This window comes from Sorex fumeus, unplaced genomic scaffold, assembly GCF_029834395.1.
Source record: "Sorex fumeus unplaced genomic scaffold, SorFum_2.1 ptg000001l, whole genome shotgun sequence".
Lineage (NCBI taxonomy): Eukaryota > Metazoa > Chordata > Mammalia > Eulipotyphla > Soricidae > Sorex > Sorex fumeus.
Genome location: NW_026606058.1, coordinates 4,230,965 through 4,247,903, shown reverse-complemented (window position 1 = coordinate 4,247,903; position 16,939 = coordinate 4,230,965). Strand labels below are relative to the sequence as shown.

At 45.5% G+C, this 16,939-nt stretch overlaps 1 protein-coding gene and 1 long non-coding RNA gene across 6 annotated transcripts in view; both read left to right on the top strand.

Moving 5' to 3' along the window:
• The window catches only part of LOC130032669 (leucine-rich repeat-containing protein 37A3-like), a 73,280-nt gene that overhangs the window by 50,878 nt on the left and 5,463 nt on the right, over positions 1 to 16,939 (top strand). For all 5 annotated transcript variants that reach the window (XM_056124399.1, XM_056124229.1, XM_056124479.1 and 2 more), the window contains 4 exons: positions 163 to 234; positions 1,245 to 1,319; positions 6,312 to 6,430; positions 14,658 to 16,408. In XM_056124399.1, the coding sequence (XP_055980374.1) occupies positions 163 to 234; positions 1,245 to 1,319; positions 6,312 to 6,430; positions 14,658 to 16,408 (2,017 nt within the window). The remainder of the gene's footprint in view (positions 1 to 162; positions 235 to 1,244; positions 1,320 to 6,311; positions 6,431 to 14,657; positions 16,409 to 16,939) is intronic.
• On the top strand, positions 4,961 to 5,799 carry LOC130032982 (uncharacterized). The gene is made up of 2 exons (XR_008793892.1): positions 4,961 to 5,131; positions 5,364 to 5,799. It is a non-coding gene; the product is annotated as an uncharacterized LOC130032982 (long non-coding RNA).

The following is a 16,939-nucleotide window of genomic DNA, read 5'->3' as shown; positions in this document are numbered from 1 at the left end:
AACAACAAAGTCTCCAATGGAGACGTTACTGGGGCCCGCTCGAGCAAATCGATGATCAACGGGAGGGCCTTTACCTTTACATTTACCTTTTCATGCCAATAAATTAAATATAAATTTTAATGCTACATACTGATTATGCATATAATTTTAATTCTTTTTTAGAATTCTCAGCCATAATCCCCTAACAGCTATTGAAGATTCCTATCTTTTTAAATTGCCAGCATTAAAATATCTGTAAGTATTGTAATAAGTTTGTAGCTTATATGGTTTCTGCTATGATTTGCTGTCTTTATTTTTCTCCACTTCTGTCAAAGATAAAGTGTTTTGCATTGAATTTAAAAGTTATAATTTTAATTTTAACACTGGATTATTGAAATGACAGTTATTCTCAAAGGAAAAGATTAAGAAAGAATGACATGGGCAACAGCCAACAGAGGAAAAGAGCTATGTTGAGTACATATAGATAAGAAACATACAGATACGTGTAGAAGTATTATTTATTCAGAAAGTAACAAGTAATAATGGACACATTATTGAAAAAAGAAAGTAAAGAAAAGAGGACCAGATAGGTGAGTGGTTGGAGCCCATGCACTGCTTGCTTGGAGGCCTGGATTCGACCTCTGGCCCCTTATGTGTTCCCCAGATCTCTACTCAGAGTAACCCACAAGTACAGTGCCCAACATATCCCCCATGTACTATCAGATGTGGCCAAAATCCAAGGCCACCCGCAGCTCACATGAAAAAGAATCATTGAAAGGAGTAGATACAATTTAGAATGAGAAGTCGGACAAGAAAGGAAGGAAGAAAGGAAGGAAGGAAGCAGGGAGGGAGGGAGGGAGGGAGGGAAGGAAGGAAGGAAGGAAGGAAGGAAGGAAGGAAGGAAGGAAGGAAGGAAGGAAGAAGGGAATCAGGGAAGAAGAGAAGGAAGGAGGGAAGGAAGGGGAGAGAGAGGGAGAAAAGGAAGGAAGGAGGGAGGGAGGGAGGAAAGAAGGAAGGAAGGAAGGAAGGAAGGAAGGAAGGAAGGAAGGAAGGAAGGAAATTTTTTTATTCTCCAAAGTGTCATTAATTTGATGATAGAAAAGTCTTTTATCAGCAAGAGCTCTCTGGAATTATAGTCTACAGCAAACAGTTGACCTGGATTTACAGCAAAGCCAGAATCAAAGTTATCACTTCATTTATCTCATCTATTTAACTCTAGAGCTTCTGTATTTGGATTCACATCATGCTTGTGCTTTCTCCCTCAGAGACATGGGAGCAACACAAGTGACACTTGCAGCAGTTCAAAACATCCTCATGATGAATCTTAAGCTAGAAAAACTGTAAGTTGATTTTCTGACATTTAATTCACTTAATTTTTTTAAGGCTTGTTTATTTCTTTCTCTCTCTCTCTCTCAGTCTCTCTCTCTCCCTCTTTTTGTAGGGGTACTGGTATTTATTCAGCCATTGATTAAGCTAATTGAATTTGGCATGAACTCCACATTACTTTATTTTCAGAATGGTAATTTTATTTATTTATTTTTTAAAATCATTGAATCCGTGAGATACAGTTACAAAGCTTCCCTGTTTGAGTTTCAGTCATACAATGATAGGACACCCAACCCTCCACCAGTGCACATCTTCCACCACCAATGTCCCCAGTATACCCGCCCCCATCCCACCCCTCCCCCTGCCTCTATGGCAGACAATTTCCCTCATACTCTCGTTTGTATTGCTTGTTATGAATAGTACAATGCCGTTCGGCCACAAAAGTGGCTGTGTGTTCCTGGAATTCTAAAGTTTTAGATAATTAGGATGGGGAGAAGGCAGAGAGCTGCTCAGTTCAGAAATTCTTTTGTGTATCTCTGGATCATGACCATTAAGGAGCTTAAGAAGCAGCCAGAGGCAGTTTGTGGGCATGACCTCCAGGGTCCCACCTGCCCCCTAAAAATCCCAGGGGCCACCAACATCCAGAACCCAATGAGAAGTGCAGGTATGCAGTTTCAGTGACAGCAAACTCCAGGCCTCCAGGGATAGGGGATGGGCCTGTCTCTCTCATTCCCCCCCCTACTCCTGTGGGACCCAGCCCGGCAGTCGACCTCCACAACCCAACCACCACCATGCTCCTGGCCACTCCCCTCTCACTCGGGCTGAGTCTCACGCATGAGTGAAGTCCCAAGGAACCCAGGTAATGTGGAACTTTGTGAGCTTGGATTCTGGGCTCAACAGGACCCGGAAGCAGAGATCCTCTGCCTGTTTCCCCCAGTCTTCAGTGACACAGGGGTCACTCCCAGAAGCCACCTCCTGCCAGCGCTAGATAATCTCGTCATCAGCCAGCATCCAGATCACAGGGCTACTTCTCCCAGAAGGGAACATAACATGAGGACCCCATAGCCGTGCCACCAGACTTGGTGCCAGGCTGATGGTAGAGACCTAATCAAACCCAAAGAAGAAGGCACAAATTTTCCTGAATATGTTATCAGGGTGGAAGGGATGCCTATCTGCACTAGCAACGGGAGTCATTGCTTAAAAACACACACGCAATACTGAATGGCTGAATATCACAATTCTACTGAATCTACTGAAGCAATAAAAAACCATTGCTTAAAAAAAAAAAACATTGGGGCTCGAGCAATAGCACAGCGGGTAGGGCGTTTGCCTTGCACGCAGCCAACATGGCCAACACAGGTTCGATTCCCAGCACCCCATATGGTCCCCTGAGCACCGCCAGGAGCAATTCCTGAGTGCATGAGCCAGGAGTAACCCCTGAGCATTGCCAGGTGTGACCCAAAATGCAAAAAAAAAAAAAAACCATTGTTATTGCTCGCAGCAAATGGGTTTCTGGATACTGGAAGTGAAAGTTATGATACTCTACCATCTCTGCCTCCTATGTGAACTCCCTAAAGTTATTGAATTAGAAAACTGGATATATTGGAAACGATGTAGAGGAGAAAAAGCTAGAATCTATATTGATTCCTCTTATGGAAAAAATATTGATTGGAGTCCAGTAGGCTCAGCCTGGGCAAAAGGAACTAAAGAATGTTCTGAATTGGGGAGCAATACAAGGCTCTGAAGTGTCCCAAATTATAATTAACTCTAATATTAGCATAAGCCATAAGCCACACCCTGCCAGCGCCAGATAACCTCGTCATCAGCCACCCTCCAGAACTCATAGCTGTTCCTCCAGAAGGAAGCATAAAATGAGGCCCCCATAACCATGCCACTGGACTCCGTGCCAGGCTGTTTTCACTTGGGGTGCCCCAAGGGACCCAGCCCCAGCAGTGACCTCCACTACCCAACTGCTGCCATGCTCAGGCCACTTTCCATATGCTCGGGCTGAAGCTCACGGATGAGTGAAGTCCTACGGAACCCAGGTAATGCAGAACTTTATGACCTTGGACTCCGGGCTTAAACGGTAGCCAGGAGCAGAGATCCTCTGCCTGCTTCCTCCAGTCTCCGGTGACCCACGGCTCACACCGATAAGCCACACCCTGCTTGTGCCAGATAATCTTCTCATCGGCCACCCTCCAGAAGGGAGCATAAAATGAGGACCCCATAACCATGACACCAGACTCTGCACCAGGCTTTTTTCACGCAGGATGCCCCAGAGGGGGACGAGTGGGAGCCCTCCCCGCCCCAAGGGACCCAGCCCCAGCAACTGACCTCCACAACCCAACCGCAGCCACGCTCCAGGCCACTCCCTACTTGCTTGGGCCGAGCCTCACATGAGTGAACATATTCCTGGACCACACGGCTGCGACATATCACAAGACACTTCCTACCCATTCTCCATAATTGCCACACCAGATTTGATGGGGTTCAGACAGAAAGCAACAACTTACCTATCTAGATAGATAGATAGATAGATAGATAAGATAGATACCTCTTGGAGAGCACAGCAAGCTACCAAGAGTCCACCTGTACATCAGAGCCTGGCAAGCAAGCCATGACATATTCGATATGCCAAAAGTGTAGCAATAAAGGATCTCATTCCCCTGACCCAGAAAGAGCCTCCAATATGTTGGGAAAGATGAGTAAGGAGAGGCTGCTAAAATCTCAGGGCTGGGACGAATGGAGACGTTACTGGTGCCCACTTGAGTAAATCGATGAACAAGGGGATGACAGTGATACAGTGAATATTGGCATAATGGGGTGCGGAGGTAGCTTTCCGCCTCCTACACCCTTCCTTCCTGGGCATAAGAAACAAAATCATCTATGGAAAATAGGGAATTCCTTTGGACACATGACAGCCCGGACAGTTTTATCCAACATAACAATGTTGGAACAAAACGTACTTTACATTTTGATAGAAATCTTACCCGCTATATACAGGCTTGTGTCCCACTGCCATATGCCATGCTGAAAGGGAGAATTAGCTGGGATAAAGTAGCAGAGGTAATATCTTGCAGTGACTGCTCTATGTTCACTTGTATTCTTAACTCTGTGAGTCTCACAGCAGAAGAAAGCATCTATCTTCTTAGAGCTTGCATGGGGGTCTAGATGCCTGTGTGGCTTAACCGCTTGTGGGAAGACAGTCCAGCTACCAACATTCTTCACCGGCTGGTCACTCACCTGGCACCACACACAAAGAGGTTTGTAGGCCTCGTAATTGCTGTTATCATGGGACTCGTTGCCATCACTGCTACAGCATCAACGGCTTGTATTGCATTGAGGCAAGGATCTCAGACTGCTGAGTTTGTTAAGAAACGGCACGAGGGGGCTGGAGCGATAGCACAGCAGGTAGGGCATTTGCCTTGCATGTGGCTGACCCTGGTTTGATTCCCAGCATCCCATATATTCCCCTGGGCACTGCCAGGAGTAATTTCTGAGTGCAGAGCCAGGAGTAACCCCTGTGCATCTCCAGGTGTGACCCGAAAAGCAAAAAGAAGAATAAAGAAAGAAAGAAAGAAAGAAAGAAAGAAAGAAAGAAAGAAAGAAAGAAAGGGCATCAGGACTTTCAGAGACTGTGGACAACCCAGTGACAAGTTGATGCAGGATTACAAGAGGAATCGTCCGATGTTACACGAACTGTTACCCTACTCGGTGACCAGCTACCGAGTTTAAGAAGACAACGCACTCTAAAATGTGATTGGAATACTTCTGCATTTGTATAACTCCTGTACCTTATTATGAGTCTAAATCTCCATGGGAAAAGGTTAAAAAGCATTTGTTAAACCATAAAAAATATGACCGACAAAATCATAGAGTTGCAAACTAACATTCACTGTGTATTTCAGGCCCACTTGCAAGTCTGGGGACCTGATACCATTGGGGGTGGATTGTTGGATGGGATCACTCAACTAAATCCTAAGGATTATATTCTAGCCCTTGTGATGGGTTTATTAGTATGTTTGTACTTATTGTTCTGTTGTTTCTTTTTTACATAGCCTGCCAAAAATTCAGAAAACAAAACAGAATAGCCCAACAACAACACGCTGTACATGTCGTCATGAAGGCTAAGCTGGCTGCAAAACAAAAAGGGGGAGATGTTGGAGCCCGACCAGAGTCATGAGGAAGTTCCTACAGACACTGCCTTGCTTTCAGTGTCATGCTGGAAGCAGCTTGGAACTCTGATTGAACTGGGCAGGGGTCAGCATGTCATGATGCAGCTTCTTCTTGACACTGATTGATTATGCTATGCTTTGTTTAGGCAAAGTTAGAGGGGACATCCTGTCTAGACGGAAATGTAGATGATTGAAATATGGGGATGGGAGGTTAATCATCGACAGAGCAAGATCAATAGCCTTTTGTCCACATGGATTTGGTGATGCATCCCCTAGTGTACTGTATTACAATAAAAGAAGGTTGCTGGGTTTGATTAATGCCATTTGTCTGAGAGAACTCTTGGCCCTCCACGCTACCTCATTCCATGAATGTTGCTTATCTCTGTGCCCCCGACTGATCACTCCATAGAGAAATAACACCCCAGGTTGTAACTGATGTTTTTTTTATTGTTATCTGGGAGCTGGAGAGATAGGATAGTGAGTTAGGTATTTGATTTGCATGTGGCTAACCCACATTCAGCCTCTCGCACTGCCTATGGTTTCCCGAGCCTACTAGGAATGATCCCTGAGCCAAGAGCCCAGAGCAACCCCTGAGCACCACCAGATATGACCAAAAAACAAAACTCAGTTTTCTGAGGGCTGGAGCAATAGTACACGCTTTGCATGCATCACCTCCCAGTTGGGTTCCCACCACCTCAGAGTTTGAGCAACACCTCATCCATGTTTCTCAGGAACTTTTTCAATAGCTGCTCAGTGGCCTTGACTGCCTCTTCTACCTATTTAAAGTAACCTCTTGACTCTGCACTTAATTCTCTGTGTTTCCATTCATAGGATCTTACCTAACCATCTAACCTGCTGCCTCTGCCAATTTAAAAATAATATTGACGTTGTCTACAAGACAGTCAAACTACGTTGTGACAGTGAATGTCTTACCAGTAGTACACCCTGCGGTGAGTTGGATTGCCTGCTGATAGGTTTTTAATTTATGTTTCATTTTTATTTTAATCACTGATGGTACATTTGAAGCTGATTATGGAGTGCATTATTTTTATTCAGAGTTCAACTCCCTATATTTCCATGAGCTATTTCCCTTGGCAAAAGTCAGAATCTCAGCCACATCATTACCTTCGCAGTATATGAATGACCTGAAGGTTTAAGAGGAATGGAAGAAAGGGATGGAAGTGGGAAAGGGAGCTATCATTCATGGTCACAACTGAGTGCCACACTCTGGGCAAGGTGTTGGTCCTCCAGATGAGAACTCAGCCACACAATGCAGTTTGCAAACAGATTTTATACACAAGAAATATCAGTTGCCCTTTTCTTTATAGGACTGGTGTAGCTACCTTATTGCATGTGTTTTTATAATTTTATAGGCAAGTACAAGTCATACTATCTTATGCACGTTTTGCTTAGAGCCTGAGAAATTCTGGTCTTCTAAGCATAGGCTGCCACTCAGTCCTTCTAATGATGGATTCTTAGAGCATCCCCACCTCCAAACCTACTTTGAATTTTAACCCTTCAAATCCACAAAGCACTCAGGTGCCCTTATATATTTCCACATAGTAAGTTTACTTGATAACTTCCGCAGTGTCCTTTCAGGGACCCAGGAAAATAGATCAATAGGTTGCAACACATGCTTTTCATGTGGGAGGTGTGGGTTCAATCCCCCCATAAAATAATTTTCGAAGAACTGCTGAGAGTATCCCTTGGGCACTGCTGTATGGCGAATGCACGAGCACATGCGCACACACAACGCACACACACACAACACACACACACATACCACCAAAAAAAGTGTTTTCATGCCGGGATATTATGAATCTGCTTCGCTATCAGCAATTGGGCATATCACATCACTTTGCTTCTTACACAAAGATAATGTTACTTTTAAAATCAATTTTTAACAAATCTATTACTCTCTTCTCAGAGATGGGCATAACAACATTTACGACTCACCTTTCATAAGATGAACATCAAACCTGGGGATTTGTTGGGGGGGTGGGGAAAGAGTCAGATTAGAGGGGATGTATGAACTGTGGTGTCTCGGCACTTCGGCGGTGGTCCAGGTAAAGTTCACTTTGTACATGGAAACCAATAGCATTCGTATTTTGTAATCATGTTACTTCAACTTTAATAATGTTACTTAAAAAGTAATAATAATAATAATAATAATAATGTTATTTAAAGAATACCTGATCACTGATCACTGTCCTGCAGCTGTTAATCAATTTGCTCGAGCGGGCCCAGTAACATTGTGAAACTTGTTACTGTGTTTGGCATATCGAATATGTCACGGGTAGCTTGCCAGGCTTTGCTGTGTGGGCGAAATACTCTTGGTAGCTTGCCTGGCTCTCCGAGAGGGGCGGAGGAATCCAACTCAGGTCGGCCAGGTTGGCTGCGTGCAAGGCAAACGCCCTACCTGCTGTGCTATCGCTCCAGCCCCAAAGAATAACTAAACCAAATAATCTAAATTCAGAATAAAAATACTAATAACATTTTTAAGTGAATAATAGAAAAACAAAAAGTGTTAAATATGCCTAATGCCTAGATCTTGTGTTCCCAGTCTGGGACTCCCTGCAAGTCCATGCTTCTTCCTCACATCCCTTAACTCCCCCTCTAAATTTCACCACCACCAAAAGAACTTTTAATTCTCAGTAAAGTTTGGTTGGAAAGATAGTCTAGCAGTTGGGCACTTGCCTTGCATATGGCAGACGTGGGTTGGATCCCTAGCATCTCAGATGATCCCAAATTACTACCAGGAGTGATCCCTGAGCACAGAGACCGGAGTAACCCCTGAGCATTGCTGGGTTTGACCCCACCGCCCCCCACACCAAAAGAAACCCAAGTGCACAATTTTACACTTGACCTTCAAGAAGTCAGAAACTTTGTATGGTTCCCTAGGTAGAGCTGGAAGTATTAGGAAGTAAGTGAAGGCAAATACACATCTAATAAGAGTTGTTTTCCCCAATTTTGGGATCTCCAATGTTATTTCAGGGGCCAGAGAGATAGGACAGCGGGTAGGGAGATAGTATAGTGGGTAGGGGACTTGCCTTGCACACAAATGACCTGAATTCCATTGCCGACATACTATACAGTTTCCCAAGCACCAACAGGAGTGATTTTTGTGAGCAGTGAACCAGGAGTAACCCCTGAGCATCACCAAGTGTTGCCCCCACACAAAACAAAACAAAGATTTTCTCAACATTGCACATTGACATATACTCTGGCTAATCCATTAACCTATACTTAGACATCTGTCCAGATTCAACAATATGAAACTGAGGGCTAATAAATAAAAGTATTAGTTGGTAAAAGTATTAGTTGGCACGCATGAAGGTACCGGGCAGAGGAACAAAGGCATGCGGGTCCCAGGGCTGAGATCTCCAAGTCTGCTCGGATAGGGGCTGAGCATCCTCCACCCATATCCTCCATATTCCAGTAGGCAGGGGTCACACCCACCAACTGGCCCCCTGGCGCCGTGTAATCTCATCAGCGACCAAGACCCAGAGACTATAAAACCCAGATCCCGGAAGAGAACAGCGCAGAGTCTCCTGCCCCCGCGCCTGGCTGTCCTCGCCAGGGCCCCTGGAGGGGAGTGGGTTGAGTTTCCCTCCCCGTCCCGACCAGGGCTCTGGCAGCCAAAGACCTCCAGAACCAGCCACCACCATGCTGAGACCGCTCTCCGCATGCATGAAGGTACCAGCAGAGGAACAAAGGCATACGGGTCCCGGGGCTGAGATCTCCAAGCCTGCTCGATCGGGGCTGAGCATCCTCCACCCAGATCCTCCATATTCCAGTAGGCAGGGGTCACACCCACCAACTGGCCCCCTGGCGCCGTGTAATCCCATCAGCAGCCAAGACCCAGAGATTATAAAACCTAGATCCCAGAAGTGCGCAGCCACATACACCTTATTATCTCATTCTAACTTTGGACAAAATGGTAGGCTACCAGATGTAACCTGCCCACAGGGCAGAGTCTGGCAAACTCCCCGTGGTGTACCTAATATGCCCAATACCAGTAACAATGATGGGGCTCATTCTCCTAACCCTGAAAGAGCCTTTAATATGGCACTTTTAAAAAATCTCAGGGCTAGGATGAAGGAGACGTTACTGGGGCCTGCTCGAGGCAATCGATGAACAACAGGATGGTTGTGATCGTGATTAGTTGGTAGGTGGAGAATGGATGCATTCAGAAGAGGATCTGATTTCTGGAGGAATTTCTTCGTTGTCTGTGACAGTAACCTATGACAGTAACAAGATTAGCACACCAAAGAGTTAAAGAGAAACAGCACCTTCCAACCCCCAACTACTGTTTCTAGCTCCCCTAGTCCCAGCCGAACCAGCGGTCAGCCTGGTCCTGTAGGTGTGGCCTCTGAGCCAGGGAGCCTGGCCTTTGAGCTAGGGGGCGTGGATAGGGGGCATGGCCTACTCTGAGGGCAGCAGTTATTTTCCCCTTTCCTAGCAATTTGGACTCATATCTTGACCTCCGTCACGTAACTCGGGGGAGAATGTCTCGGCAATCTCAAATACATCAGGCCAATAATCCACTAGCTCATCCCAGTTGCACCACAATACCCGTAGACGTGTACAAGTCCAATGTAAAGGACTACATCCCCCGAAGCTCCACCAGAGGCCACAGAGGAGAACATGAGAGGAAGCCACAACTCCTGAAGGGGAAAAAGGCGACCACTAGACCGAGCTCACCCAGAATCCCCAAATTAACCAAGAGGGAAAACTCATAGTGAACTGTGGTTCCCACCTTCATACTACCACCACAACATGAAGAAACAGCACAGATCCCCACCACGCCACGAGGGGAAGATGAAGAAAAAGGTCCAGAGGCCCCCAACAGGGGCTACTCACAAATACAGTCTCTCCAATAAGGAATTCAGAATCAAAATGTTGAAGATGTTCAATGAACTCAAAGAAACAGTGGAACAGACATCCAGGAAATTAAAAGAGGACTTGAATGAAACAGTGGAACAGGCAGCCAACAAAATACCGGAAGAAATGAGAGCAGAAATAGAAAAGCTGCAAACAAATGTCATGAATAAAGGATTTGATAGATGAAATAAAAAACTCAGTGAGTGCCCTCACCAGTAGAATGGCTACAGCTGAGGACAGAATCAGTAAGCTTGAAGATGAGCACCAGAAAGTTTACAGACAACAACAAACCATGGGAAAAGACCTCACAATAGCCCCGGGGTAAATCAGAGTCCTAGGGGATGAATCCAAGAGGAGCAAGTAAGAATCATCAGAGTACCAGAAGGACAGGGAGGCAACCCCAATGGAAAAGCCACAGTTAAACATATCATTGCCGAAAAGTTCCCAGAGCTGGAGAATGCAGGCATCCGGACCCAAGGAGCCCGAAGGGTGCCAAGTAAAAGAGACCCTAATAAAAAGACTCCAAGACACATCAGAGTCAGAATGATGGATGATATGGATAGAGAAATGATCCTGCAAGCAGCAAGGTTGAAGAAGGATGCCACATACATAGGAGCACCCTGTACATTTACAGCAGACCTGTCAGAGGAAACCCTCCAAGCCCAAAGGCAATGGGGGGATATAGTGAAAAAACTCAATGAAATGAACGCCTCACCAAGAGTACTCTATCCAGCTAAACTCTCATTCAAACTCGGAAGGAACCATACACTATTACATGGATAAACAACAGCTCAGGAACTTCATAGACAAAGCCAAACTTGAAAGAACCACTAAGAGGGCTTCTATAAGACAAGAAAACACCCTACAAGCACAACAAGTCCCTACAGAAAGATGGCACAAAACTCTCTAACAATAATCTCTCTCAACATCAATGGTCTAAATGCACCAATCAAGAGACACAGTGGCAGAATGAATTCGGAAACTGAACCCAACATTCTGCTGCCTACAAGAAACTAATCTGAATGGTCAGAGCAAACACAGACTCAAAGTTAAAGGATGGAAAGCAATCCTGCAAGCAGACACCTCCCTCAAAAAATCTGGGGTAGCCACACTAATATACGACAACATAAATTTCAGGTTGAAAAAGACTAGAAGGAACAGCAAAGGTCATTTTCTGTTTATCAAGGGATATGTGTAACAGGAAGAAATCACACTCTTAAATTCATACACACTTAATGAGGGACCAGCTAAATAGTTAAAACAACTGCTAACAGATTTCAAGGAGGACATTGCTAGCAACACAATAGTAGTCAGAGAATTCAACATCGCCTTATCATCTCTGGATAGGTCAACAAGAACAAAACTCAGCATGCTAGACATTGACTTTGAAGGAAGAAATAGTAGAGAGAGGGCTAATAGACCTATACAGGGCTTTACACCCCAAAAAGAAAGAATACACATTCTTTTCCAGTGCACACGGAACACTGTCCAAAAATAGAAAGGCCACATGTAAGGTCACAAAACCGACCTCAATAGAATCCGGAAGATAGAAATAGTATCAACAATCTTTTCAGACCACGATGTGCTGAAGATAGGAGCGAAGCATACACAGACACGGAGAGACAAATCAAACACCTGGAAATTAAACAACTCAAAGTTGAACAACGAGTGGATCTGGAAGGAAGTCAAGGACGAAATAAAAAAATACTTGGAAACAAATGTGAATGAAGACACAAGCTATCGGAACCTATGGAATGCAGCGAAAGCTGTGTTAAGAGGAAAATTTGTAGCTTTGCAAGCATTCCTAAGGAAGGAAGAAAGGGCCTCTTAGATGACCTGACCTCACAGCTCACGATCTTAGAAAATAACCAAAAAAAGGAACTCGAGCCCCGCTGAAGGAAAGAAATAATAAAACTTAGAGCAGAAATCAGACATGGAAACCCAAAAAACAATCCGAAAGGTCAGTGAAATCAAGAGCTGGTTCTTTGAGAAAATAAACAAGATCGATAAGCCACTAACAAGACTCACAATGAAAGAGAGAGAGAGAGCCCTAATAAACCAAATCAGAAATGAAAAAGGGGACATCGCAACAGAAACCAATGCAATTCAAAAGATCATCAGAGACTGCTTTGAGAGTCTGTATGCCATGAAACAAGATAACCTAGAGAAATGGATACGTTCCTGGATTCCTATAATCTCCCAAGACTGAACCAAGAAGACTTGGAATGCCTGAATAGACTCATTCATATCAAGGAAATGAAACCGAAATCAAAAGTCTTCCCAAAAACAAAAGCGCAGGCCCAGATGGATTCACTAGCGAATTCTTCCCAACATTTAAAGAAGACCTTTTGCCAGTTCTCCTCAAGCTTTTCCATGAAATTGAAAAAAACAGGAACTCTCACAAACAGCTTCTATGAGGCACTTATCTTCCCAATACCAAAAGCAAACAAGGACACCACTAACAAAGAAAATTCCAGGCTAATATCTCTGATGAACATGGTTGTGAAAATCCTCAACAAAATATTAACAAATAGAATCCAACAACTCATCAAAAAGATCATACACCACGACCAAGTGGCATTCATCTAGGGGATGCAAGGATGGTTTACCATTTGGAAGTCAGTCAACATAATCCATCATATCAACAAAAGTAAAGATAAAAACCATATGATCATATCAATAGAAACATCAATATTTCACCAGGAATACCACTCCTGGGAATATATCCCGGAGAGGCAAAAAATTACAGTCCAAATGACATCTGCACTTCTATGTTCATTGCTGCACTGTTCACAGTAGCCAAGCACTGTAGCACTGTAACGCTGTCCTCCCATTGTTCATCAGTTTGCTCGAGCAGGCCCAGTAACGTCTCAATTTGTAAGACTTGTTGTTACTGTGTTTGGCATATGAATACGTCACAGGTAGCTTGCCAGGCTTTGCTGTGCAGCCGAGACACTCTCAGTAGCTTGCCAGGCTCTCCAAGAGGGGCAGAGGAATTGAACCCAGGTCAGCCTGGTGGGCCGCATGTAAGGCAAACACCCTACCCACTATGCTATTGCTCCAGCCCACAGTAGCCAAAATCTAGAAAAAACCTGAGTGCCCGAGAACAGATGACTGGTTAAAGAAACTTTGGTACATCTACACAATGGAGTACTATGCAGTTGTTAGAAAAGATGAAGTGATGAAATTTACATATAAGTGGTACTACATCGAAAATATCATGCTAAGTTAAATCAGTCAGAAAGAGGGACATAGAAAGATTGCATTCGTCTGTGAAATATAAAGTAACAAAATGGGAGACCGTCACCCAAGAATAGTTGAGATAAGTACCAGGAGGTTTGCTCCATGGCTTGGAGGCCAGCCACATATGCTAGGGGAAAAGGCAGCCCAGATAGAGAAGGGAGCAGCAAGTCAAGAGTGTTGGGAGGATCCTCCCAGGATGGGAGATGCATGCTGAAAGTAGACTATAGACCGAACATGATTGCCACTCAGTTCCTCTTTTGCAAACCACAGCACCCCAAAAGAGAGAGAGAGAACCAAACGGAATGCCCTGCCACAGAGGCGGGGTGGGATGGGAGGAGGGGAGGGGGCTTGGGAGGTATACTGGGATCATTGGTGGTGGAGAATGGGCACTGGTTGAGGGATGGGTACCCAATCATTGTATAACTGAAACCCAAGCACAAAAATTTGTAAATCTAAAACGGTACCTCATGGTGTTTGACTAATAAAAATTAAAAAAAAGAAAAATCATAGTTGATCTGTAAAGAGTCTAACTGAGCAGCAAATATTTGTCCTGAAGACTGGGTACTTGGTCCTTGGAGATCAGTGGAATAATCTTATGATTATTGTTTGTGTGTTTGCTTGTTTGGCAGCATCCTCAGAAGTGCTCAAAGTTTACTCCTAACTTTGTGTTCTGGGGTCAGAACTGGTAAGGCTTGAGGGAGCGTATGGGGTGCTGGGGATAAGACCCAGGTTGGCTGCCTACAAGACGAGGCCTTTATCTGCTCTACTGTCACTCTGCCCCCCAGTTGAATAATCCTAAATACATGTACTGAACTCCATGCCCTATTTATTCTGAATAAATAGCGATGATCACTTTGTTTCTCCTTTTGTTTTTGCCAATCACAGGTGTAAATTTAGGGTTTCCTGTGCCCCCCCCCACCCCCCCACACACCATACGGCACTTGTTCACTGATTACTAGTTTACTTACCTGGAACTTATGTCTGTAGATGCTCCCAAAATTATCCCCAGTTATCTTTCATGATCAAAAGCAAGCTCTTCCTTTTTGACAGGTGAAGAACAATACATCAGTAATATGGACGGGGAATTCATGAAGGCTTTACAGGCCCGAAAGAAGAGTACCAGCACCGAGCTGACGATTGAACCAGAGAAGGCCTCATCCGAGAGAAACAGCCTGTCCTTTTTCCATCATGAACAGCTAGACAATAGTCATCAGCGTGATATGCTTACTAGACTAGATTCCATAATGTCTTTGTTACAGGTTGGGGACATAGATGCAGAACCAACATTGTTATCCTTCATTAAGTTTCTTTTTAAAGATGTGCAAGATGGAGGAAATCCTCTGGCTCCTTCGAAAACCAGCACGGCTTGGATTTCTATACAGCCCGAATCCAACAGTGAAATCTACAATAAGGTGAAAAAAATCCATGTTCTCCAAAGTCTAATCAACACAGAAATTCAAGAAAAAGTCCACAAAGTTAGAAAGAAGGAGAAAACTGCCACGCAGGTCCATTCCAGTCTTTTCGGGCCCAAATTTAAACGCCATTTTTTTCCAAAGAAATTGGAAACTGTCGGGCCACCAAAGAAAAAACACTTAGGAAATGTTCAGGAGTGGGAGACGCAACCACTGCAAGGGAGCAGCGTGCTCAAGGATCCCGGGGGCCTGCAGAAGAGTTACTTCAAAGAAGAGGGCACTCCCCTCAGCCAGAGGCGAGGGAAGGCTTGGTCCATGGCGGGGAACATTGCCCAAGAAAGACGGCACAGGCAGCTGGCCCCGGAAAGACCGAAAGACTTTATCTTGGCAGGGAGGCCCAGGAAATTGGTGGAAAGCTCCTTCAACGAGGAGTCATCCTTCATCCAGGAGCACAGGGCGCCGGCCTCCGTGCCCCTGGAACAGCACTCCATGGGCAGCCCGTCTGCCGCCGCTGCTTTCCAAGTGCCACTGGAGGACGAAATCCCATCCAAAGACCTGAAAAGAACTCTACGCGTCTTAGAGGATGCGGGCGCTCGAGTTCGGAACATGAAGGTTCCCAGCCCCGTGTCACACACCGGGAAGAACTACCAGTTTCGTAAACTTGACTCTCAGCTGGGCCGCAGAATACCCCAGGCCAGAGTGAACACAGCGACAAAAGAAGCAGCACCGCAGAGGCCGGTGCTGGCCAGGAGGCCTCCTTTCGGTGCAGTGAAGCGCCTCGTCAACTCCCCGCCGAGGGAGGGGTCTCTGTCCTGGAGACACCAGGACAAACCTGTCACGGAGCCATTCCTTTCATTGCGCTCCAGCCGGGAAAAGAAGACCGCGGAGAGCACGCGTGCTCCAAACGGGGGGGATGCCAGAAGCATCGTGCCGCCAGAGAAAACTGCCGGTATCCAAAGCACTGCCCCTGAGGAGGAAGAGGGGATGGAGGACAGCCTCATGCCGGCTGTCAGACAGCCCAACGAGATGCAGTGGGAATATCAGAAGGTGGCCACCGACATCGACTCCCCCCCACAGAAACCCGACCCCAGAGACGAACTTGAGATGCAGCTCATCCAGAAGTTGCGGCCCCTTATCCCCAACAGTAATGTGAGGAAGTTCATTGCCCAAGTAATTCGGACTCTGAAAATGGACTGCTCCGATCCCCGGGTGCAACTGGAGTGTGCCAAGGTGGTCCACAAAACCGGGCTCCTGATGAAGCTTCTTAGTGAGCGGCAGGACGTAAAGGTGTCCAGTGAAAAATGGGATACGGACCAGTGGGAGGCTGAGAACTACATCAGTGAGAATACCGAAGGCCAGGGTGATCAGAAACAGCAGGAGGCAAGTGAGGTGAGGACAGACTTTTGTTTTTTTAACGGAGTCTCATGCAGAGTGAAATAAGCCAGAAGGACAGACATAGAATGATTGCACTCATTTATGGGACGTAAAAATCACTAAAACTTACTATGAGATTAACACCCAAGGACAGTTAGAAACAATGGCCAGGATGAATGGTCCACGGTTGGAAGCCTGCCTCAAGGGCTGGCAGAGAAGGCAGCTGGGATAGAGAAGGGATCACTGCAACAATGATAGTTGGAAGGGATAGCTCTGGGTGGGAGATGTGTGCTGAAGTGGGTCAAGGATCAAACATGATGAGCTCTCAGTATCTGCACTGCAAACCATAACGCCCAAAAGGGGGGCATGGAGTGAGCGGAGAGAGTAAGAGGGGGGGGAGGGAAGAAAGGGGAAAAGAGGGGGGTGGGAAGAGAAAGGGAGGGAAGGAGAGAGAGAGAGCGAGAGAGAGAGAGAGAGAGAGAAGAAAAGTTCCTGCCATAAAGGCAGAGGTAGGCTGGGGGCGGGGAGGAGGTGGCAGGAGGAATG